We start from the raw sequence: 25195 nt of genomic DNA, 5'->3' as shown, positions 1-25195 counted from the left end.
TGTTTGTTATTCTTGTCCATCATTCTTTTGTTGGGTATAACACGGCTCAGCGAATAGTGGCTGCATCAGGTTGTAACTTTGTAAGATTAGTCTGGGTTTTTTTTTTCTTTTCTTTTTTGTACTTAATGATTACTGTTTATAATGATGTCTATGTTGTTTGGTGACTTATTATTACGTTTTGAGTGATCTTCGTATTACAAACCTTGCTTTTAAGTGGATCACCTTTTTTCTCATCCTTTTATGTCACACGTGTCAAAGTATGTATTAATGTTCTTAGCTATTCTACTCTGTTGTGCTTATCATATACTTAACGATTCATATTGCGTTATGTATTTTCTTTTTCAAACAATGTGATGGTGCAGTGCATACTTTATATTTTGTTGTAGGGTTGGGGGTACCACGTATCGACACCCTAAGGATCTGTAGCTTGTTTATTCTAAAAATATAATACAAATCCGCCTAATTCTTACCTCAAATATGCCATAAATACTGCAGTTTTGAATGTCGTGACCGTCTCGTTGATTATGAATCTCCGTTTTAAAATAGCGCAATTTTAGTGCGTGCGTTCCGTTTTCTTCGCGCAGCTAAAAAGGGAACCTTGCGATCGACACCCCCTCTCCTCCATAGGTATACACGTGAATTTCACAGCATAGGTATACACGTGAATTTCACAGGCCATAGGTAATACACGTGAATTTCACAGCCATGCGTCGTTACTGATCGGATGTGTAATTTTTAGCTTGGTTTGTTTGAGTTTGATTTTCGTTTCTTCGTTTTTATTGTTTTTATAGCTAATGACACTTAATCCCGCGCGTACTTTTTTGTTCTATACGCAAACAGCCATGATACGCAGGGTGTCGATGGGAAGGTGCCCTGTCGATAGGTGGTGCCCCAACCATACTCTTTGTTGGATGTCGAATGGAAAATAAATGAAACTGAACTGAACTGAATATATCAATTGTGTTTATCATTTTCCCATAAGCTTCTCTCCGCCTGAAGGCTTTCGAGCAAGTAGGACCCTAATATTTTGCTTGACTAATTCTGCGTTGTTCTGGATGTTTAAAAAATGCTTACCTGCAACATTAGATCTGAAATTCAATTTCTTTCATCCGGACCTCCAATCTTCACGGGACAATTTTAATTCTGGCCCCATCTCTCATTGGCTTGCCACTTGAAAGCATGATTTAAACCGTAAACAGTCACTGCTGGAATAATCAAGTAGATGAAGTAATGTTGTTTATGTTAATGTTTGAGAGTTTCCATACATTGTATTGATATAGTAAGACTTCACAGCTAGAGGACAAAAGAGAGAGGGAGAGAGAGAGGAGAAAGAATTAATTGGCGGAGTTTGAAAAAAAGAAGAAGAAAATACTAACATGACTAACCGTAACCGTAATGGGATCATTGTAATGGAGACAATGCACCATTATTATGCCTACTGTGGACACAGGAAGGCGTGGGCCTGTCCCTTTTTCACTTTTACAGCTTTCTTCCAAGTGGTAATAGGAGGTCAAGCCTTTACTTATCAGGGAGCAATTTGATGTTTCTATGTAATTGTATCAAATCATTGATTTTTTTTTTCTTTTTAAATCTAAACCCCTTGGTAGAACAGTCGTACCTTGTTGGATCAGCCAAGTTATAGGGCAATCCAGCCGTCCTGTGCATTCTTATACTCGATTTGATATACACTGATCTGTTGTTCTTCTCATATCGGAAAATAGATAGAGAATGCAAAACACTAAAGACCCATCTGTCATCCCAGACTTGCCACCTTAAAATAGAACCGACGGATATGATTCACTAGTCTTCGACAGATATGATTCACTAGTCTTCAACGAATTTCACTTTTCACTTTCAATTTAATTTAATTTCTATGCCCAAAATAATACATATAATTGTTGAAAATTAACAATAATCATTGCATAAGCATGTGAAACCTAAGATCATAATTTATTAACGGGATAGTGCAATTAAGGAATTCCAAATACAAATTAGGAACCAAAACATAACATTTGCTATGGACTAAGACACTACTATTTTTCCACCACTTTTGATATTCTAATGTTTGTAATTAAGGTATGCTTGGTTTCAAAAACCCTCTGCAAGTACGGATCAAGCAATTACGTTTCTGTTTTATATCATTATAAGGAAAATCGATTCGACTTATCTTCGGCGCTCAATATCATCCATGACACTTCAATACTCTGCACAATCCATATAGGTAGAAAATCTTATTTCAATTCATAACATTTTTTATCATGAAATTTCAAAAGTCATAACATTTCGGAGATACAGCTTGTCGAAGGTAAAAATGTCAGAGGTGAAACGTGAATAGTTAAAATCTCAGACGTAGAAATGTCAAAGCCAAAATGTTAGCGGTATATAAATATCAGAGGTAAGAGTGTCTGTTTTAAGCATAAGCTGTCGGGGATACCTCTGGCATATACAACATCGTATAGCTTTACCTATACATTGTAGTACCATTTCGCCAGTGTTATTTAAAGAGTTTGTGGGGAAGAACAAACACAAGAAACTGAGGAAGAAAAAAAGACGCACAAAAACTTTTCATTCAAAAGCAGGTCAACCCTCCGGACTAACTGGGCTTCTTACCATCTCTGTCGGGTGGACGAAGAGGTTTCTTATTCATACCTTATCCGCTTGGACGACCAAGCCTACTGAGGTACTGAGAGGGGGCAGTATCATGAAACAAATACCTTTAACAAACTGCTAACAATTTGTTAGCCGAAGGACGATACAAACAATTCGTGCACCAGCATGATATTGTTGAGACAGTGGTTACTAAAGATCGAGTTGAGTCAGTATACTGACCAGTGGGGGAGGCCTGAGTCCGGTCTGGCGATTTCGCTATGCTGAACAAAGAAGTCGCTAAGTCTGTTGACCTGGTATGCTTAGTTTGCGCCTTGGGGACCAAGCTAAGTAAACTTTTGACCAAGAAGAGACATGCCTCATTCTTTTCATGATAGAACCACCAATGCCTTGCACACCAAAAGAACTGTGGGTTCAGAAATAGAATTTTAAGTAGACTTCTGAATATTTACGAAGCATCGTCTGTAGTACAAGAAGGCGGTGCTATCACATTGCCTATGTGTATTGCAAGAATCATGGGCTTTGACGTGGACGCCATTGTGTAGGTAAGTTTGATTTCAAACGCTACTAATGCCAAACGTAAAACTTATTTCCTTGATCGGCAGTAGGCGAAATGACACCAGTCATGCTTAATCCAACGGAAAACTGAAAGAAAGTCACAGTTTATGTTGTTAATTTAACAGGGGAGGGCCCACCAGGCGTTTGTCTTGTTACAAACCTGGAAAGTTCTAGATTGGAGATTAACATCGTTGGAGTTAAGTTCCTCTCTAAGTGGTCCCATAAAATTTCGTGCACTGGTTGTTTGCTATAAATACTGAGGTTGTTCGTTGCTTCAGCGGCATTATTATCTTGCTGACTTGTATATTATCAACATGTACAACGTTAATTTACGTACGTTCACAATTATGCAAATCGCATGAAATTTCCTTGTTTGAAATTTCTAAAGGGGATCTGCCTGTTCAACTATCTGCTATTGAGCCATAGTATTTTCATTGACAAAACGGTAACGGGCCAACAGTTACAGGTTTTTTACTTTGTAGTTACGTTTACTACATATCTTGAATATACCAAAATGGCCTGTCTTCAACATGAATCATTATGGATATGATTGATTGTGAGCTTTTTTCCATCCTTATCCGTCTACTAACGAGACGATAGGTTAATGCGTCTCAAAAATCTTCATTACTTTCGTCTTTTTTAATGTATTAATCATGTTTCCTGATGATTTTTTATTTTCTATGCCTCTAATAAACACTGAATCACAAACTCGAGTGGTGGCCGCTATGTGCACTGAATGGGCAAAAGTAGGAAAATAGTAAACCGTTGTTTCATGCCAATTGCTGGTTACAAGAATCTAGATTTTTTTCACGGAGTTCGTTCAAGAACAAATTAGAAGACCTGATATGAAATACTCAGGACTTATTTATGTTTAAGTGAAGTTTATTTGTGTATTTGAATGGGGATCTGTATGTCTAAATCATTAATAATCTCCCTTTATTTTTTGAAAACATTTCACTCCGTGCCATCTTTCCAGGGCAACTGAGAAGACACTCAGTGTCAGTGTGTTGATGCTCCTGCGGATCGTCCGGAATAGAACGTTGGGTGATTGCCATCAATGATGTGGGCATCCAGGAACATCAAGTCAATCTTGCTAGGTATGTTCATTGTTGCTATGGTCCTTGCCATAACGCACAACATGACAGCAACAATTCTTGACAACACTTTCAAACCAGTCCATGTAAAGACGCAGCCATCGAGGCGACAGCTCGTGAAAGCGTTTGTTGCAGAGGAAATGAGTTTTATAAACATCAGCACAAGAACACGCCAGAAAAATCAGCTGTCAGCAGTAGCCGCTGTCCGGAGCTGTCGCCATTATAAGGAACAGGTTGACGAAGCCGTGGCCGACCTCGACTGCAAGAAGAGATTGCCTCAAGCGATTGGGATTGGTGTGGAAAAGTGTGGGACAAGTGCCCTCTCCTTCTTCCTGAATAGTCATCCAAACCTGGTCCATTCAGCGCCACAGGAGATATATTACTGGAACAAGCGCCAGAACGAAAGTCTGGACTGGTATAGGGATCAGATGCCTGTTTCGTCTAAATATGAAGTTACCATGGAAAAGACACCTTCCTATATATTCGATGTCTCTGCACCCTCCAAGATAAAAGCTGTCATGCCCGACACCAAGTTCATCGTCATCATTCGAGACCCGGTTGTCAGGGCAGTGTCTGACTATCTGCATCTTCTTCACATTGGTTGGCCCGAGTTCTTCATACCACGTGTGGCGCCACCGGGCCAAGAAGCTCTCTGCTACCTGAACACCACGTTCGAGGGTTCGGTCATTCGGCCAAACGGTGAGGTCAACAGTAATAACGCCATCCTGGTTCACGGAGCCTACGTCATCTACTTTAGGGAGTGGCTAAAGGTGTTTCCAAGGAAACAGTTTCTTATGATTGATGGAGACGCCTTCATTAAAAACCCACTGCCAGCATTACAAGAGGTGAGTTGATTCTTACAAAGAACCGTGTCATTGACCTTAGATATAGGAACATAATATGTTTTACGTTTAACACTTCACTTCTTTTATCACTTATATTTGAGAAATATGCCTTTAGGGAAGACTGTAACTTTTTCCAAAAACAAACTTGAAATATTTAATATCTAATTATATGTGTTACTCAATCGCGCAATGAACGGGGGTATATTTGCATCCTGTGTTGAGCGACACCATGAACTAATAGTTCGATACTGTACCATGACTGTAAGCGTTGCTACTGCAAAATTAAATCTGGAAGATCATTAAAATATGAAATAATACACCGCACTGTTCATACTGTGTCATAATCTCTGCAGATGGAGACATTTCTTGGGCTGCCAAAATTCTTCAACGAGAAGAGTGTATATTTCGACAAACACAAAGGATTTTACTGCAAGGCCAAGCCGGTTCACGCCTGTGCTGGAAAGGTCAAGGGGAGACACCATCCGGAAGTGGATAATGAGGTCATGAGAAAGCTGAGAGAATACTATAGGCCATATGACGCCGAGCTTGAATCTCTGCTGGGAAGAACATTCTCCTGGATTCCACATGATGCGGAATGATAATATAGCCACGGACTATTCCCACAGCATGACGGGATTATATGGAGATTGCGGGATGGAGATTGGTGACCTGTGGCCTCCGAGCCTTAGGTGGGGTCGCATTTTACATGTTGAATCTGATGTGGGAATACATCAGATTAGACTTGCATTTACACTGTACCATTAACTTCAATCTAGGTCCCTGTTCTCTTTGGGGTAGTTTACAGACGCCATGCAAGGGAATTCAAGGAGGCATTGAAAGAAGATAAAATGAACTCGGAGACCTATTTTGATTTCACTCCGAAATTCCACTGATACAACGAGCGGCAAATCATCACATATTATTCCAATACAAATGCCAAGTCTCGGTAAGAGAAAAGTACAGATTCAAACTTCGGAGAAGAAAAACCCATAAGTTATGGAGCTTGAAGGGTATAATGTTTTCAGAAGACAGTGATATTTGTCATAGTTCCAATGTGAAAAAAAAAAACAAGGCAATGATATTCTCGCCGCAAAACCAGAAAATATGAAAGAGGCATCAATTTTCGTCAGTAGTACAGCATCTATAATAAATTACGACGCCTCCCATTGTACAAAGTCATTACTGCCAAAATTATGTCATTTTCTTATGATTCATTTAAACAAACATAAATTCACCAAATCTTTGTGTGAATGCTAATGAGAGACTTGTATGTTCGACCATGCTACCATTATACCTTATCACATCTCTTCCATATGTGGCTGTGTCCGCCATCATCACTTTGTTACTTCTTTGTCTGATTTCATTCTACATAATAATACATGTATTTCGTAAATTCAGATTAAAAATGAAGTGAATGAATTTTGACCCATAAGTATCATGACGTCATGATGTGTAGAAGTCTCCTTTATATTTGGGCTGTGGTTTCCTTGAATGCACATTCAACTATTCAAGTCAGCTGCCATAAGATAGGGGGAATCAAAAGACAGAGAATATCCGGAAGTTAATCATCCTGTGTTCGACAAATTAATTGAGTGTATGCACTATGACAAATAGCATAGTTTCCGTGGGACAGAATCGTGTATGCACGTGATGAATTATCAGTAGATTGTATATTAATAGATGTTGATATACACAGGACTTGTGAAAATTTACGAGTACTTTTAGACATCTGAATCCAAAATGCTAAGTTTGGATAGTAATCCTGAAATAACAATCATGTAACAAATCAGTGACGGATCCAGAGGGGGGCGCACCGGGCGCACGTCCCCTCGTTATTTCTTGTTAAAACAAAAGAGGGTAAAAAGAAAAATAAAGTAGATGAAACCCGGAAGTAGCACTAGAAATATTGTTTGCACCCTTCCCCCTTTTACGGAATTCCTGGATCCGTCCTTGCAAATGATTTGTTGTTCAATATTACAGATGTTATTAAGATGTCACGAATGCTTTCGTATACATGATATAGATTGCGTGTGGGTGAGACTGGAATACAGATGCAGTAGAGACAAAGAAAAAAACAACACAACAGTAGTCTCCAAGTACATGTATTGTAGATTCTAAGTATTGTAGATTCCGAGCTGTGTCTTTCGTTTCACTGCCATTTTGCACCAATGAATCTAAAAAACATATCTCAGCTCTTAGCAAATGAGGAATTGCCAGATAATAGGACATCGTGAGATGTGTAATACGGCAATGTATCTACAATCTTCAGTTCATCCAAATCTGATTCACGAATCATTTTGTCATCAGAATTCTCTGGTTCTATTCATTCCATGGGACATGTCATTATGAAAGCCTTAAAGATGATTGAAAAGTCCGAATTCACTAAGATGATTAAATGGTCCAAATTCACTATTTTTTTATTATGAATAAATAAAATTCATACTTCATTCTAGTCCATGGACTACGAGCGCAAAACAGGCATACCTCGCACAATGCGCATAAATTATTGGACGTCTGTTGGCGTCATGCTCACTTGTACAGTCTAAATTTGAATAATCCATAGACTAAATTAATACTAACTTTGCAAATTCCGACCAGCCAATTCTCTAGTTATCTAAGCTACGAAAACTTGCAATAAGTATGTTTTTTTTAAAAATACCCTATGTAAATTGTATAACATGGTAGCTCGTGACAGAAATTGATTGAAATGGCTATTTATTTATATGATGTCAGTTAATTTGCATGTATTTGAAGTTTAACATCCAAACACACAGGTATACACTCTTGCTGAACCAACATAAACAGGTACATATCAAGCAAGGGCTCTTCCAGGGCCCTGTTGCATAAGAGTTGAGATCAAACGTAAGTCAGAAAATCAAACATAAGTCTTTGGCTGATACCTGACTTACGTTTGATTTTCTGACTTATATTTGATTTCATCTTTTTACGCAACAGGGTCCAGGTCACTATCGATCTCACAAACAGTTAAGCCCGCCGCACACTACACGATTTTGCCCCGATTCACCGGTCTTAAGACCTTAAGACTAGAAGTGTGACGTCACAGTCTTGCCATTTTCTAGTCGTACGACTGGGTCTCAGCGCCAGTCATAGAGATTTGACATGTTGAATTTCTACGACTGGTCGTAGGCTTTCAGTCATTCACAATGCAGTAAAATGCAAGCGCACACAGTGCGCACTGCGCGTGCTTTACAGTCAGGTCGTATAGTGTGCGGTGTCCGGTCGTACAACTGGTCTTAAGACCCAGCTTGGCTTACGACTTTAAGACCAGTCTGATCGTGTTGTGTGCGGTGGCCTTTAGTGACCCTAAAAGCACTACATGATCAAGTCACATACCTCAAATCAAAAGGAGACAAATTAAATGCAGCACACTCACAGGTTGATTGAAGCTTTCTTTTGTATTGAAAGGTCATTTTAATACTCCTATTTAGTCAGATGATTTAATAACAGATGTGCCGGTGTTTCAATATTTGTATACATATATGAAAAAAACAACAACGGTCAAAATATACATGCTCGAAAATACATAATTTCTGTTCAATAATCATTCAACATGCTGTATTGGAAATATCAAAGAATGACCCCTCCCCATAATACATGTAACACATGAATTCCATTGAACGCAAATACAGTCTACATGTACATGTAGGAAAGTTGTGGCTCATCATCTGGTTAATAATGTGTCAAATTCATAAAGATCATGAAGCACAAATGTTCATGCACAATTAAACTTTGTAAAGGACTATTGGAGCTTACTGAAAAAAAAGGGAAAATTTTTATATTCTACAAATTCAATTTTTTCAGTTTGTTATTCATTGCGCTGTAACAAAAAAAAAATACTTTCATAGAAATTACATGTACCTTCAAGTACACATGTAAAAGTACATTTCTCAAATCAAGCTGAATCAACTACAATGTATAACAAAGAGTTGACTACTTTATTCCATGAAGAACACGTGACTGAGTGAGAAGTAACTGTTTACCATCTGTTTTTGAAATATGATTTCTGTTTTGTTGAAAAGACAAAAGTGTGCGTATCATGGCTGCATGATAAGAAATACATACACCTGGCCTCAACACTGACTTTTTACTGTGGTGAAACAGGCTACTAAAATGTTTGAATCTGAAATTTTGGTGGCCCAAAATAAAAGCAAGTGTAAGTTGCCCGATTGGGCCACCAAATGATACCCTTTCTTCAACTTTGTGGCCTGACATCAATTTTTAGTGACCTAGGGACCACCATTGATGTACAGCCCTGCATACACCATCACTAATCAATTCTATAACAGCTAAGTAGTGCAAGCAGCCAAAATCAAATGACTGTTTGACACACTTAATCACTACTAAGTCTTTTCTGCATGAGGTGGAGAAATAGATACATGAAATAGCAGAGAATTTGCTTTGGTAAATTTGGACTTGCTCTAGGTCTGCTCTGAGAAGCTTAACTGTAATGTGCCATAATTTTTGACGACTCTGCAATATCAACGCATCTAATATGCATTCGTTTTTCTGTACTTAGGTGTGAGTTGTTCGTTGTCTATTCTTGCAGAGTACATAAACATCATACACACGACAGATCATCTCTACGATTACTGTGAAAGGAAATGAGATGTATATTACAATCCTTTGATCGCATCCCAGAATTGGTCCCTTCCAACACGACTAAACATTCAGCCCTAATTACTGCAAAGGCTGCCAATCATAAATATTTTGCTTCTTTAAAGTGAATCAGGGACCTGGCTATCTTCACCAATGTTATCTCTAGCACTATATGTTAAGTACATGAAGTTTAATTTGAAAAATAAAAAGACCAAAAAAGAAAAGAAGGTATACAGCTGTATTCTTGGCTTTAAGATGTGGTAGTGCGGAAACACCATGCAGTGGAAATGCTGGCCCAACTCAGATCAAACAGGTACTAGTATCCCTGAATCCTCATAATCAGTTGTGTACAGTTTTATCACTGATCTCTATGCCAAGTGCACACAAAGCCACAAATGTCGACTGGGAGTCAAATGTTGCCAATGAGCGTACACTTCAATGCTAACATTGGCTGACACGCAATTTTATTTTAGCAGACCTGCGCTAGTCGTGGTATTTTAATGTATCCCAGTGGGCAAGAAATGAGGACCAATGAAATCAGGTCAACCTCTCCCCTGGCAACCAGGGGATAGTTTCATGAAGTGATTACACAACAGAATGGCCAAAGACGCTCATATGTCGCTATGACAGACTTCAAAGAAAAAGTCAAATCCATTTTCATGAAGTCTCTCGTAAGAGTGCCTTATGAAAGGAAAGTCTCTCACAAGACTTCCATGAAATGGACTCGTCTTTTATGGTTTATATAATAGTAGGGGCAGAAGTACAGATTGTGTTACATCATCAATGGCTATTCCTTCATTTGACACCTGATGCCAACCCCCTCCCCCATCAGCTTTTCAAACTTATGGACTCTATGTATTTCTTGTTTTTGTTTTGTTTTAGTTTTTTTATTTGCTCGTCAACTATTGGAAAACCAGACAAGTTTAAGGCATGAAACTTTCATGAGTTGTAGCTGACTGAATTTTTCACGGGACGAAACTTTCATGAATTGCCACTGACATTCCGTGCATTGCGTAGAAAAAAAAAAATGGGATTAATTTTACTTCCCAAATCTTGGCTCTTTGTGAAATTTACAGAAGTTTCATGCATGTAAAAATTTGTTTCTACAGTGTGCATCCATTTAATACAGTGTGCAAAACTACCAATGAATATCTGAATACCATAAAACATACACAGTGGTAGTCATTATCATCAAATACTTGTGACTCATATTACTGATACACTGTATCTGTGCTTCAATGTTGTAGAAAAACATTCAGGTTTATGTTTTTCAGTACAACTTTGGCAAGTTTTGGAGAAGCGAGGTCAAAATTTCTAATATAATTTTGTACAAATGAAGGCCTACCACATGCACCACTCCACACTTATCCGAGTAATCTAAAAAACTAGAGAAATGTAGATTTTTAACATATTCACACCTCTCTCACTGAGATACATTGCATTGTCTTCAGGAAACAAGAGGAATCTGGCATCCCAGTAGCATTACCACCCAGGTAAAATCTTTTCCCTGAAATTAGGATGGATGGGAGACCTGCACTTCCAAATATCCTTCCAAAGTTTGATGGTTTCTCAATGTCAGATATTCTCATAGTCTGAGCTACATTATCTATATTTCCTTACAACAATAAAAGGAATGCTACCGTTTGAGAGCTGTGCTTCTGACCACTCCAACCCATCCATATGTCTGCAAATAGAAATATTACTCGCTATCTGTGTTTTTTGGAGCGATGGTCCCATGCAATTTACATGCACACCATCAAATGTGCCCTTCAAACACTGATGTGGGATACAGGTCGAGTATTACATACATGATGAAACAAGCTTGTCCTTTGGTCACAGACTGGCTGTACAGAGACCAGCCACACAGAGACTGGCCATACACAGACTGACCGTACACAGACTGACCATGCAGAGACTGATACCAAGTTGCAAGCATGACAATCCTAAAAGCAGGTGCCCTCTCAGCTCCTCAAGCAACTTTTCCATGTGGTGGGTAGGCTATATTTCCCCTGCAGTCTGTTCATTTCAACTAGCCATTTTCCATCCTGTCACTGTCAATGGGGTTTTCACTACCGCTCCTGAACAAACACGCTCTCCTGGGGACACAATCCTGCGTCAGAAAGACTGGTGTTTGAGTCTAGCATCGAGAGGCGCCGGCGGGGATAGTTTGTGATGAGTTCGTACTTCTCCTCACTGAAACCCTCTTTGGATATAAGCTTGATGAGAGCCTGCAGAATGAAGAATAAAGATAGGCAGGGATTCTCAGCTATAAAGGTTTATTGCACTGACAAATCTTGGAGCTTACAGCTAACATAATTAACTGTTTCAATAAAAAACATTTTAATCTCAAGATGTTTAAGATAACTTATATCAGTAACAAATAAGAATACATGTTATAGTACCAAAGCATGATGCTAACATGGTCTCCTACAGAAATATTACATGAAAATGTCTGCCTATAGGCCTCCTCTGGTACTACTTTTTGTGAATTCAATTGCCTGACCTTTGACCCCTGACACAGGAGCAAAGTTGCCAACTTCTTGACATTAAACCCCCCCCCAAAAAAAAAACAAACAAAAAACAAACAAACAAACAAACAAACAAACAAAAACACAAAAAAACACACCAAAAAACAAAAAAACCAAAAAAACCAAAACCAAAACCCCCCAAAAAACAGACAGAATATCCTTTTAAAAAATCTGATTTTGGAGAGGAAAATCAAATTCTCATGAAATCTTGACACCACCACTAGCCTGTTGGCCCTGGGCCATTGAAATGTCAGGAAAAAAACCGGAGCTTTCCTGGTAAGGACAGGCACGGTAACTTCACCAACATTGATGAGAAAATTTAACAGCATCTGCATATTTCCCGCCCATTTAGGCTCATTTTTCAACATTTTTGTACGGGTGGCAGGAATTTAGTAGACATAAAGCCAATATAAACTGCAGAAAACTGTGTCATCACATAGAAAGCTATGTGACGGCACAGTTTTCTGCAGTTTATATTGGCTTTATTTATTTATTTTTTTTGAAAGATGAAAAGTCATACTTTCAAGAGGCAATATCGCTTTTTTATCGTATTTCACTCTGTTTATTGTACTAAATACTATAAAATAATATTGGTTGGCATCTCTGCACAAAGTTTACAGTCTGAGGAGTTGAATTTCTGACACTGTCCTGCAACTGTTTCTTTGAGTGTATCATCAAAATATTGTAATCCTAACTACTGACCTCACTCTTTTTCACCTGACAACAAACACAGCATCATGATGATCACTGTTATCTAAATCATGTGCTCTGTCCTAGTTCCAAATCATTATCAAGTTTGCTTAAATTTGATTTAAGATTCCACTGGCTTTCTATGTTCCTTTCAATTTCAGAGGCAATCGCAGAGAAATTCCAAATTCTGATTTCTGGCAACACTCATGATACTGCAAGTGGCAGTTGATTGGCCATTTACTCGAGTGTTTAATTTCATGCTTTGTGATCTCCTCAATATAACAATCATTTTTAGAAAATACAACAATATTCAGAAGAAAGTGTGACTTCTCAAAGAAACTGTTTTGCTAAAACAATTCTTGAAATGAGATCAAATCTGATAGAAAATAGTGCTAGTTGTCACTTGATGTTACAATGCTAGTGCGCTAGTCTATAACAGTGCGTGCACAGCAAGCTTTTGTTTCAATTATTGTCAAAATTTTCAAGCATTGTTATATACAGTGTATGTGATTGAGAGTCTATTCACAAAATTTGTAAATACAAATCAACCGTGGACATTTCAGCGTTTACAGTATGTCTATATGGGGAGGGAAACAAAACGATCCGAGAATGGCTCCTTGGCTCTTGGTCCTGCAATAAAAAATGTACAATTAAACCTTTAGCAACTGACGATTCTGTACATAATGACCTATTGTTCCCTAGAAGGTACAGCAACATTACTCTCGTTTCGACAACTTTGTAAATTGTGCATAATAGATTACCGGTACTGCATATTTATTTTTGTCTACTATAAATTATGTTTATTTGAAAGCCTTTTAAAGAGGAAAATCCAGTTCAAATATAAGTTAGTCTGATAAAAAAGAGTAAAATCTTACGGTTAAATCTTAAGGTAAAAATTTGACTGAAATTGGATGAAAAATAAGGAAGTTATGACATTTTGAAGTTTTGCTAATATCTGCAAAACAGTTCTCGTACAGCGGATATGAACATGCAAATGAGTGAGCTAACCATGTCATAACCTCACAATTTTCCATTGATTGCATACAAAAAAATGTCGAAAATTCAATGTTTCTGTCATTGAAGTCTGAAACATGATGTTATTCCTGGGTGAATAACTTCAGAGAATAGTGATCAGTCAGATATACAAGGATTTGAGCCTCGGGCATAATTACATTTGAATTAAAAACTGAAAATTTCACAATTTTATGTACAACTATATGGCAAGTTGTGAAGGAATGACATCCTCACTTTGCCATTTGCATATTCATATTGACTGTTGAAGAACTGTTACAAATAGCGAAATTCAAAATGTCATAACTTTCTTATTTTTCATCTGATTTCGATCAAAATCATACCGTTGAACTTGTAATATTTTACTCTTTCTTATCAGACTAACTTATATTTGGACTGGATTTCCCCTTTAAAACTTTACCAAGAGACTTGTGTATCACAAAAACAATTCTGATATACCTTTGTTGACCTTTGACCTCTGTCAAATATCATAATTATATATTCTATATGAAAGCACTAAAAATAGTAAAGCATGAAACTATAAAAAGCGGATGGGCAGTTTCAAGCGGTTCAGTTACTAATGGGTTAAGCATGATAAGTTCATCAATCTCTTAAAATCACACACTATGTGCTTTCCAGATATCCGCTTCCTGTGTGTTCACTTTTAGTACTCAAAACAAGTTACATAATAATCTTTACAGGAGACTGAAGCTCAAATATACATGTGTACTGAGGGAACACAGCAAATATCAGTAGGACACACCAGTAAAGCACGAAGAAAACCAGACAATCAGTAAAAATTCATGAATTTCTAAAGTTTTGGTGCCACCATCGCTGAATAAGAAGACTACATGTACTACAGTTCATGACGTCATACATGGATGATATAAAGAAAATATAAAGCACAAGGGAATTCAACAAATTTTCTTTCCATGATAAGCACCTGTTCCCTTGATTTGTTACTGACATAACTAGTATGTTAAGGGTAATATTATTCCCTCTGCTTTCTGAGAGAGGTAAGTCAGGTGCTCTTTCACAATGCTAGAAAAGTGAAATATGTTCAATTTCCTTTATATTTTCCTAAAATTGGTGTCCATGCATGACATCATGAACTGTAGAAGTCTTCTTATTCAGAGATGGTGGCACCAAAATTTAAAAAATGCACAACTTTTGAATGGATGGTCCGATTTTCCTACAACCATACTGAAGTGTTCTACTAATATTGCTGCATTTCCTCAATCCACATATGTATTTGGGTTTCATTCCCCTTTAAACACAGCTATTTGAGGGTTTTTCAGGCCTGTTGAGCACAAAGAGAACCTGCCTAGGCACTACTTTGAACACAAGTCGTAAAGTGCAAAGGCAATTTGTTAGCGCTTGTGCTATTTATCTTTTTGTACTATCTGTGTAGATACACTGATTTGCCTTTGTTTTTTCTTTGTTTTATGTTTTCTTCTTTTCTTTCATGAAAAGGATTGCAACTACATATTTACAGGGAAATAACTCATGCTATCACTGATACACATCTGCTGAAACTGAATGACAACACATCAAAAAGTTACAGGAAAACATCAACATGATGTTGTGGGTTTTTTTTACACAACATTACACACATGTATATACTGTACATATGTAGTTCTATGGTATGAGTATAAGAAAAAAACAAGTTTTCTGTATCTATATGAAGTGATAAATTTTGAGTCATGCAGGAACCAACACAAATTTTATTGAAGGGTTTTATTCTAAGAAATTACAATCATAGAAGAAGCATATCAATGCCAAATAATATTGATCTGGAAACAAACCTGACACATCTTCCACATCATCATCCCCATCAACACTTTCTTGCGATTCCTTCTCAGGTTTAAGCTTTTCCTCCGAGCTTGTTTCCTTGGCAACCTCAGGTATCGTCTTTGCTCGTCTTCCCACCACGTCGCCATTCCTGCCTGCACTGTTCGACACGACACCTTTCCCTTCACTTTTGAGTTGTCCGTTTGTTCTGGAGTCCCTGTCTTCAACTCTGGTCTTCACGATGGTAACGTCATCATCATTATCAGCGACATTCGTATCCACATTAACACTAGTCCTGACTGATGATGATGCGCCGTTCATAGAGGGCACACTCACAATCACAGAGTTTGACCGCTCGCTAATCTGCTCCGAGTCACTGAACGCAAAGTCGCTCTCCACCGTCTCTACGACGTCATCTTCGTCTTCGTTGTCCGACGCGTCCTCAGAATCGGAGGCGATGGAGATGACGCCTGGACCCTTTTTGGGCTCCTGCTGCAATCTGGAGTTTGCTGCCTCAGCCTCGGCCAGGGACGCTGCAATGGCCGCCTCTATCTGGCTCTCCTCACTGGCATCAATGATACTCTGGTTGACAGAGACAAGGAAGGAAGTTGTGAAACTGCCCTAAAACTTAAAAAGCAGAGGTGTCAAAGAATTCATGCTAGACAGAGAGATGGTGAGCTAATTGACCCTTGAGTTGTTATCGGTCCAGTTGAGTCACACATTTGCTAGTAATTACCAGTATGTGCTTCATTATTCACTGAAAGGAAACGGCAATTCTAAATGTTTGTGGGTCAAAAGGCTGCGCAATTGCTTGCAACTTCAACACACTGGGTACCAAGCCTAAGAATGTAATCAATCGTGACAAAGTTCCCCCTTATACTTTGTAAATATCATGCTTAAGAACAGAACAGACCACTATAAAGTGGAGGGTTTTAATCAGCTCTTTGCATCATGATGTAAATTGAGGTATATTGAAATGCCTGCTGCACAAGTTCTTTACATGCCAACTTCTGGTTGGCATTGGTACAGGTACGCTTTTGGAGCACATCATGAAGTGGTCCACTTTTGGCTCAGTATGGTACAGTATGGTACACTCTGAGAGCATTCAAGAGCTCCTCTAGTACAGAATGGTACAGTACATTTTAGAACATTTAAATGCACCCTAAAAGTTTACAATTAAAACACGCACACAAAATCATAACTAGCTAAAATGATATCAGCAGTTGCAACCTTACAAATTTCATTTGTAAATGGAGAAGAATTGAAGAAAATTCATGCCTCAATGATTTCTAATTTTATATATTTTTTTCCCATGAGATTTGGAGTACCCACCCTCGTTCTTGCCTTCTTTTGGGCGGGTCCTGATGATGAGGGGCTGTCAGCAGGAGGAGAGAGTGGGATGACATCTGGGACATCCATCTTGTGGTCACTCAGGAACTGCATCACTGGGTCATAAGAAGATTAAACAAAGTCATGTGTTTAGCACATCATCACCACTGGTTCAGTTACAAGAGACTCTATTTACCGATACAACCATTATCTTCAGTTTAACTTTCATGTGGAAGTATACAGCACATTCTGTCCCTTTTCTGAGGGTTTACAAATCACTGATACTGCAGACATGAAAAATGTGAGGAATACAGGATAAAAGAAGATGTTATATTCATGGGTGACAAAATTGGTTTCCAAACATATCATTTCTATAAGAATAATGGCTCATCAACTTTCCTACTAGTTACTACATCTGCTATTACAGGATATTTCATGGGGTGGATTTTTTTTTTTTTTCGTGTGAATTGTGCACTGTAATCAACAACTGCAAAATTAGCAACACATAACATTTATGGAGACATTAATTCTATACAAAAATAATCTCATGTGCAGAATTACAAAAAAAAAAAGCAAAGTTGACTGAAAGTGGCTCGGGGTAAAACAAAAATTTCTACTTTTACAGTACTAATCTGGTTCAAGATATTTGTACTTTCGAGTAAATTCTATACATCTCTTTGATTCTACAAATCGCTACTGTGACTAAAATTAAAGGCAAAGCATCTTCTATTTGCTTATACGATATAGTGTATCTATACATTCAAGAAGCAATATTCTAGAGAAATACAGCGAGAAAGAGGACAGAGATATGGAAAAAAGAAAGAATTTCTCTGAAACTGACAAGATTTCATTCTGTTTCTTTTCATGTTTCCTAACCAAATGGGACAATACAACAGTAATATACTCTGAGACTTCCTGACAAGCAACTCACCCACATCACAGAATGACTCGTTATCAATCTTGTGCCATGTAGCCATTTGTTCTCCTGACAGAATAAAATGGAGATATGCAACAGAAAGTTATATGTGTCAAATTCATTTTGAAGTCCTCTCAGATTAACATAACAATAACGTTCAATACAATATTCACTAGAGAGGGTATAGCACTCATGGTTGACGTTCCATTTATTGGACAGTCAATCTGTAAAAAGCTCTGATGACCACTTATACTATCTATTACAATCTTTCACATTCACAAACAGAAGATGAAAGTGAATGCCAAGAGATCTGCAAATGAATAAAGCTTTAGTTTCCAGAAAGCCGTCCTCCACCAGATCAGAGAAGCTAATTGTGCGCCTCTACATCTTATCGTCCCCGAGTGCTTGACTTTTGTTCATCATGATGAATACCTATTTATTTAACTACAAGTTGAGTGCAACAAGTCAATTATCACTTCTAATCATACAACACACACACACACACACACACACCAATGTCCTTACCTGTCCTTGGGTCAATTATAGAGACATAGGGGAAGTCAGTCACTTTGTAGAACTGATTGAAACGCTGACCTTCCTCACTGTCATGATAAACCTGGAGAAAATAGATGAACGGAAACAAATCTTCACATAAAACAATATCAAACATATTACTGTCAACTAATTTGAATAAGCGAAACTATCTCAGTGACTCGTAGAAAATTTGGTGAAAACACAATTGGTATTCTGAAATGATACATCCAGCTGAGGGCACATCAAGAAAACAAAAAGGAAGTCGAACGACACAAGAGTTTTGAAGTCCTTTAAAGTCTACTGAAATAAACATTCTTTTCTTAATATGAAATATTCAGAATACATACATACTGGTCATAATCAATCAATAGTGACACAGCTTTAAAGTGACTACTACAGCCTCATTTCCTCTTAAAACTATGAAAAAAAACCAATCAGGATTAATGAGAAACACAGTGACAAATTATGACCTTTTGAAATGTCTTTCAAAGACATTTATCTCACAGAATGTTCTCAGCAAACTCTATGTAGCTGCATAGCCCCGAACCCTCCCACATTGCCAGCCTCACCCACACCTCAATGGTTTCCATGGCACCTACCTGCCAAAAGATGAAAGCCTCTCGGATGATGCTGCGGACGGTGGAGTCACTCCAGACATCTCGGTTCAGCTTCTGGCAGCTGAACTCTCGCACATCCTGGACATTGACCATCAGCCACTTGCCCTGATTCTGACCTGCCTCCCTGGCCTGGACAGAAGAGTTCAAACAAACAGCGACAAAGCTGACTTAGATTTCACAAGATTGTGTCCAGCATTACAAGAGCTTGTAGCTCATTTACATTCGTCATCAGATTAACATATCAAAAATTCACACACACGTTTGTTTGCTTAAACAAATTGATGCTACAGTAAACATATAGTATAACTTCAGTGTACTTCATCATTGCTTTCAAAAGCTATCAATATGGACAGGTCAAATACAAGCTAAAAACATAAAAATAATTGGATGTCAAAATGTCCAGAAATTGTACACATTCCTTCAAAGTGCACAGGAGTACATTGCATACAGTTGTAGTCAGGCAAGTGTCCTATGCTGTATTTCTCACTTGCATATAATAGTACTCTAGATGAATGAATATATCAGTTTGAAAATTACAACAAAATACAACTATGAGTAGGTGGAAAGTATAATTAGGAATAGGATGTGAATAAAAGTAAAACAGAAGTTCTGTGAATGCAACTGCTATATATCTTACACTTAGCTTGCTTAAAAAGGAATGGAAAGAAAAGTGGAATAATCAGGAGTGCACCAACCTGGGCAGAATATGGAAACCAACTTATCACATACCACTGTACATATATTAGCACACAGTTTGTGAACATGCCTTACCAGGGCCTTGTTTACTTGAAAGATAAAATCGATTTTAAATTTCCTTACCACACAGGCTCTCATAGACATACAGTTGAAATCAACTATATAATCAATTTCAACTCTTCATAAAACAGGGCCCTGGTAGGTTCCCTTAGCTATTTACATTCATAGCACAATTATTTGAGCCTATTCAAAGTTTTCAGCCCTTTCTTACTCACAGTGACAAAGGTCCCCTTGTGCATGAGGTCCAGTGGGGGTCTGAAGAGATCCTCCAGGGTTCTCTTCTTGGAGGAGGACTGTGGGTTCCGTATCATCTCTTCCTGGAGCCCTGTAAACAGACACGGGTGGCACAGCTTTTACCCTCTTATAATCACTGATCCAAGATAACACTAACATCTCACATAGTGTGAGTAATGCTGGTAATGACAAAATTAATGACAAAAATACTGAACACGATCAAAATATGAAGTAATTAACCTTTAATTGGAATTTATAATCATATTCCACCAGCTGATAGTATTTATTTACCACGGTATACAACTCATATTCAGTTTGGCATTGCCCTACGTGAGCAGTATACAATAAATGCTATAAAATCCATAACACCTACAAAAGTGTTTGTCTTCTCTGAATTTGTTAAAAACCGGGGTCAAAGAAAAAAATATGTAAAATATGAAACAAGCAAAGAAAGAAACAAACAAAAAAATTCAAAGCATTTGCAAAATCTGTAGGGGGATGTCTAAAATCAAAAGTGTGTCAGAAATTAATACTAGGATGACCAGGAAGGCCAACCTTTTAAACAGCACTGGAGTATTCTGAGGGTATTTTTCTGAGGACAATTTTACCTTTCCTGCAATAGACACATGTAGTAATACAATATAGGAAAGCAGTATTGTAAATGAAACCTGTAATATTTTTGGCACAATAAGTACAAAATACTGAGAAAAAAAAAGAGCAGTAGTCAGCATTTCTAGAATATGTTGCCACATGGCGATGTTCTGCTCAACCAAGGACATAACTTACTTGTTTCAGCTTGAAAGTCACGTAGCCCATCAAATACAGATTGCCTAGTGCGTCGCTGTCTTGGTCTGGGACCTTAATCAACGCAAAACATGTAAAAGTCAAACTTACAAAATGACAATTTCATCGACTAAAGCACCAAACCATATCGAAATATGTACAATAGGCAAAAATGAAAAAAAAAAATCGAAACAAACTAATCAAGCATCTGAAAAGATCTGAACAATAACACAAAATGATGAAAAATTAATTTGACAATCACACAACCATGACATCATTTTGTAAGTCACAACTTGAAGCTCGAAAATTTGTTGTGAAATTCTTACATCTAAACTTGGTAACAATCACTGTGATCCAGCCAACACCATAAGTCTCTTGTACTTACAGCAGAATAAAATATAATAATAATTTTTTTTTTTTTTTTTTTTTTTTTTTTTTGGGGGGGGGGGGGGGGGGTGATACTTGCTACGCTAACTCTTACATTACAAACTAAATGGTTTCAATAGTGATCATACATGTATATTCAACAGCTTACCAAAGGCTGGAAAGTCTTCTAGAAGGGTGTCTCTCTTGCTTGGAATGGGAGCTCGCACAGAGTCACTATAATCAATAAACAAAACAATGCATGTTATGACCCTTTCAAGAGATACGAAACCGAGTTCTACCTCTAACAAAACATGCTACCACTTTCATTATTTAATTCAGCATGATGAAACCTTGCACATACAAAAACATTTTTTGACATATTTATTTCCTGTGTTGTGCCCACAATCTGCATTAAAATAGGCAACAAAGCAAAAGTAATTCAAATATGATATCTAATAATAAAAGTAGGATCGTTGTCATATCCTGAGAGACTCGAGCATTTGGGGATTCCATCCCGAGAGTATCGACATGAACATTATGATTCAAGTGTTCAAAATATTGCATGGTATGGAAGACTTTGATCCAGCTGTTCTCTTTGTCATCAATGATCATGTTACACGCGGTCACAAGTTGAAGTTGTATAAAGGAAGGTGTCGAACAAGTAAAAGGTTGAAGTCTTTCAGTCAGAGAGTAGTAAATACTTGGAATAGCCTTTGTGCAGATGCTGTCATGGCAACATCTGTGAATAGCTTCAAGTCCAAGCTCAATGATCACTGGAAGCAGAAGCATAACAAATTTCATCCAGATTGCATTAACTGATAATTCCGTGGATACAGTACAACACGTGGATCTCCTCAGGCTCAGGATTAAATCCTTTGAATGGCCCTCTACAAGTTTTCAACTTACTGGGCATCATCGTAGGTAATTCAGGTAATTCAGGTAAGATTTCATACACGATGGTGGGGATTGTTGGGAGACATTATTCTTCAACCAATATGCAAAATTTTGTGATGTTTGCAAATGGGATAAATGACCGTTAAACCTTTGAAACCTGTTACCCATTGAATTCCTTTACACTGTGCAATAACCTTAACTGAATTATTTTATTTGAGATGCTATCTCTTACTCGGGAGGAACAGAAGGTCCAGCAGACTGTGGGTCTGGAGGATGTGGGGTGGCCTCGATCGCATCCACGTCAATAACCCCATCTAGATGCATGGATATCGCCCTCTGCAGGTCACCGTTGCACACTTCCAGAAGACGCAGGCCAATTCCCACAGTGGCTCCTTAGACATTTTTAACAAAGTAAAACAAAGCCATGGTGGATGGTTTATTTTGTGATTATTGACAATCAAACTTATTCCTCGTCATTCTCCAGCATTCACATTTATAGATGAATCATAGCTACACGATGTAGAAATTTCAGACAAGCTTTTCAAATTTCGGACAAGCTATTAAATTCAGACAATCACAGATACAACTGTACAAGATGTAGGAAAACGGAATATAAATTCATGGGATGTAGAAAATTCATGATCAAGACAGCTTTTTGTTATCAGTGGTTATAAATTTTAATGACTGCAACATCACACTGGTTAGGTAGACACTATTCTTACTATGACGGTGGAGAATAAAAACAACATAATTCAAATGAACATTGATTTTCTTTTTTTTTAAATTAAAGTCATGATAAAAATTAAAATCATAATCATCACTGTGTATTCGTATCAGACAGACATGACATCATCATCACATTTTCTGTGTAACGTTAGATAATACAAATAATGGAACTTACATCAGGTAGTAAAGCAGGGCGGGTCCAGGCAGGGGTGCAAAAGGCGCACGCGCCCCCCTCTTTTTATAAAAACAGAAGAAACTAGAGAAGCACTCTGAGAGCGCAGTGCAGACCTCCGCCAAGCATGCAGCTCATTTCCACCACTGATCTTGTTCTATTATTTCCACCCATAGGGCCTATGTACTGCATTGTGTGCAGAGTCGCCCGAATCCCGCAATATAGCAGCCTTTGTTAGTGTTACGTCATAAACCCTCAGCTGCATGGCGCGCCTCGCCCTAACAACAGAAACTAGAGCACGCACTTTAGTGCGCGCATGCAAACCTCAAATGCGCGCAGCCTGAACTCGCAAGTTCATTGACCCTACCTGCTAAAATATCAAAAATCCTTCATAAATTCCCCAAAAATTCTCGGATCACTACCCAAAAGTTAGACTAGTCTGATCGGTTGGTACTTGTGTCATTCTCAACCTTTCCTGCAAGTTTCATCCCAATCCGTTAGCTAGACCTACTTTTTTAGTTATTGTATTTTGCACACATACCCAGAGACTCCAACCCAAAGCACCTTCTGATCTGGAGATTCTCCCGCCTGAAACCCCTAGCAAACTGGAGACTCCAAGTTGATGTGTGCGAAGTGCGAAGTTCCTAGGGTACCATGCTCTCTGGTGCTATCTATAAGGCTTATTTTTTCCACATACGATAGCAATAAGTAATCCTTTTCAACAGGAGACATAGAGCCAGGGCGGGAGAAATTAAATCTCAAGCGGGAGAACGGGATATTTTGCAAAAATGGGTTTTCGGCGGGAGATCTCCCATCGAAAACGGGAGAGTTGGAGTCTCTGACATACCTTGATACCTTGATGTAGAAAAACTAGACTAGTAATCCCTTGAAGCAGCTTGTACATGAAGCTATACTGGGATGAACTCGAACTGTGTGTCATGAGGCGAGGGGGTGTCATTCAGTTTCAGTGTATGTACAAACGAACGAACAAGTGAACGAACAAACCAACAGTACCGAAAACATAACTTCCCCCCTTGGCGGAGGTAATAAAAAGGAAAAAAAATTGGGTGAGCGTACGTGCGCACCCTCCCCCCCCCCCCCCTTTTAATTTTGTAAAGGCGCCTAACACGTACACGTTACTCCCCCTGTAAAGTTTAGTATAACTATAGTAGACTCTACCTGAAATACTTGTTGACCTAACGTTAGTAACGATACTAAGACCAAGCATTCAGTAGTCAGCAGGCCGTCACCCCATGAACACAAGTTCGAGTGCGAGCATTCATGATACTTCAACGTTATCGATGATGATTAAATTTACCTGTGACGGATGCGAAGGTCTCGGCCAGTGCACTCATGTCATCCTTTTTGTTTGTAGCCGTCGTCATCATGTCGAAGAATGAATGAAACGAGGAATTGAATGAGTAGACGAAGTCGAAGAGCAGCGGATAATGGTAGCCTTAGTTTTCACTTTCACAGATCACTCTACTTCGCCATTTCTCTCTCACGTGACGATGACTCTAACCGTTACTTTTGAACGAACTGAAGTAGCTTTTAATACACTAGTCACCACACTATTGCAGTCTGCAACCTTAATGATGATGTTTACGATTTGGATCCTTCGTCCACTGCTGCCGCACAGCACTGGCCCACACAGTTCACATATGCATTCGATGCACGCATTATTCACAGATATGCACAGATATGTGTTGAGCGACTGACATGCACGAACGTGATTGTAGAATGCATGCGCGCGACGTCGAGTGCAAGTTCCGCGCCACGGTCTTCATTCGATTGCCGGAAGTAATATGTAGGTCAAAGAAGTAGCAAAAGTCATCTAGTCCTCAAAATACGTGTACTCGGCCATTATAACTCGGCTTTATTCCATGTACTTTTTTTTTTAGTTTACCTGAATGCCCTTATTTGGCAATATCTTTAATTATTGATTGTCAAATAGGAGTGAGGATGGGTGTAATGCAGGCCTATTTCCTCTAAATCTCACACTGGAAGCATCCAAATCCCTCTAAAATGGATCCATGGCGTCTCCAGGAATCAGGTCACATAAATCATGATGCCGTACAAAATGACAATGTCACTGACAAATGAACTGTTTCCCTCATTTTGACTGAG

At 38.3% G+C, this 25195-nt stretch overlaps 2 protein-coding genes across 2 annotated transcripts; one reads left to right on the top strand and one right to left on the bottom strand.

Annotated features, from left to right (window-relative positions):
- Window positions 1–4303: 4303 nt before the first annotated feature.
- On the top strand, window positions 4304–5703 carry LOC139745272 (heparan sulfate glucosamine 3-O-sulfotransferase 3B1-like). Its single transcript, XM_071655673.1, has 2 exons — window positions 4304–5104; window positions 5458–5703. Exons 1-2 carry the CDS (start codon window positions 4304–4306, stop codon window positions 5701–5703), a joined length of 1047 nt encoding a protein of 348 aa, XP_071511774.1.
- A 6087-nt stretch (window positions 5704–11790) lies between these two features.
- LOC139745271 (UBX domain-containing protein 7-like) lies at window positions 11791–24578 on the bottom strand. The gene is made up of 12 exons (XM_071655672.1): window positions 24387–24578; window positions 22403–22562; window positions 21446–21510; window positions 20914–20985; window positions 20109–20218; window positions 19120–19266; window positions 18512–18602; window positions 18002–18055; window positions 17074–17186; window positions 15756–16323; window positions 13535–13569; window positions 11791–11949 (listed from the first exon to the last, which is right to left on the bottom strand). Exons 1-12 carry the CDS (start codon window positions 24454–24456, stop codon window positions 11791–11793), a joined length of 1644 nt encoding a protein of 547 aa, XP_071511773.1. The 5' UTR covers window positions 24457–24578.
- Between the last annotated feature and the right edge of the window lie 617 nt (window positions 24579–25195).

The sequence above is a fragment of the Diadema antillarum genome, unplaced genomic scaffold (assembly GCF_040938485.1).
Source record: "Diadema antillarum isolate AM-2024a unplaced genomic scaffold, OU_Dant_1.0 seq00001249_RagTag, whole genome shotgun sequence".
NCBI classification, from domain to species: Eukaryota; Metazoa; Echinodermata; class Echinoidea; order Diadematoida; family Diadematidae; genus Diadema; species Diadema antillarum.
The sequence above is the reverse complement of the archived record's forward strand: the minus strand, read 5'-3'. Positions and strand labels throughout refer to the sequence as shown.

Coding starts and splice junctions, on each gene's coding strand:
- LOC139745272 (XM_071655673.1), top strand. CDS start 4,304: ATGACAGCAACAATTCTTGACAACACTTTCAAACCAGTCCATGTAAAG. Junction 5,105..5,457: donor CACTGCCAGCATTACAAGAG/GTGAGTTGATTC, acceptor TAATCTCTGCAG/ATGGAGACATTTCTTGGGCT.
- LOC139745271 (XM_071655672.1), bottom strand. CDS start 24,456: ATGATGACGACGGCTACAAACAAAAAGGATGACATGAGTGCACTGGCC. Junction 22,563..24,386: donor GACCTTCGCATCCGTCACAG/GTAAATTTAATC, acceptor AAAATGTCTAAG/GAGCCACTGTGGGAATTGGC. Junction 17,187..18,001: donor CGAGTCATTCTGTGATGTGG/GTGAGTTGCTTG, acceptor CTTATGACCCAG/TGATGCAGTTCCTGAGTGAC.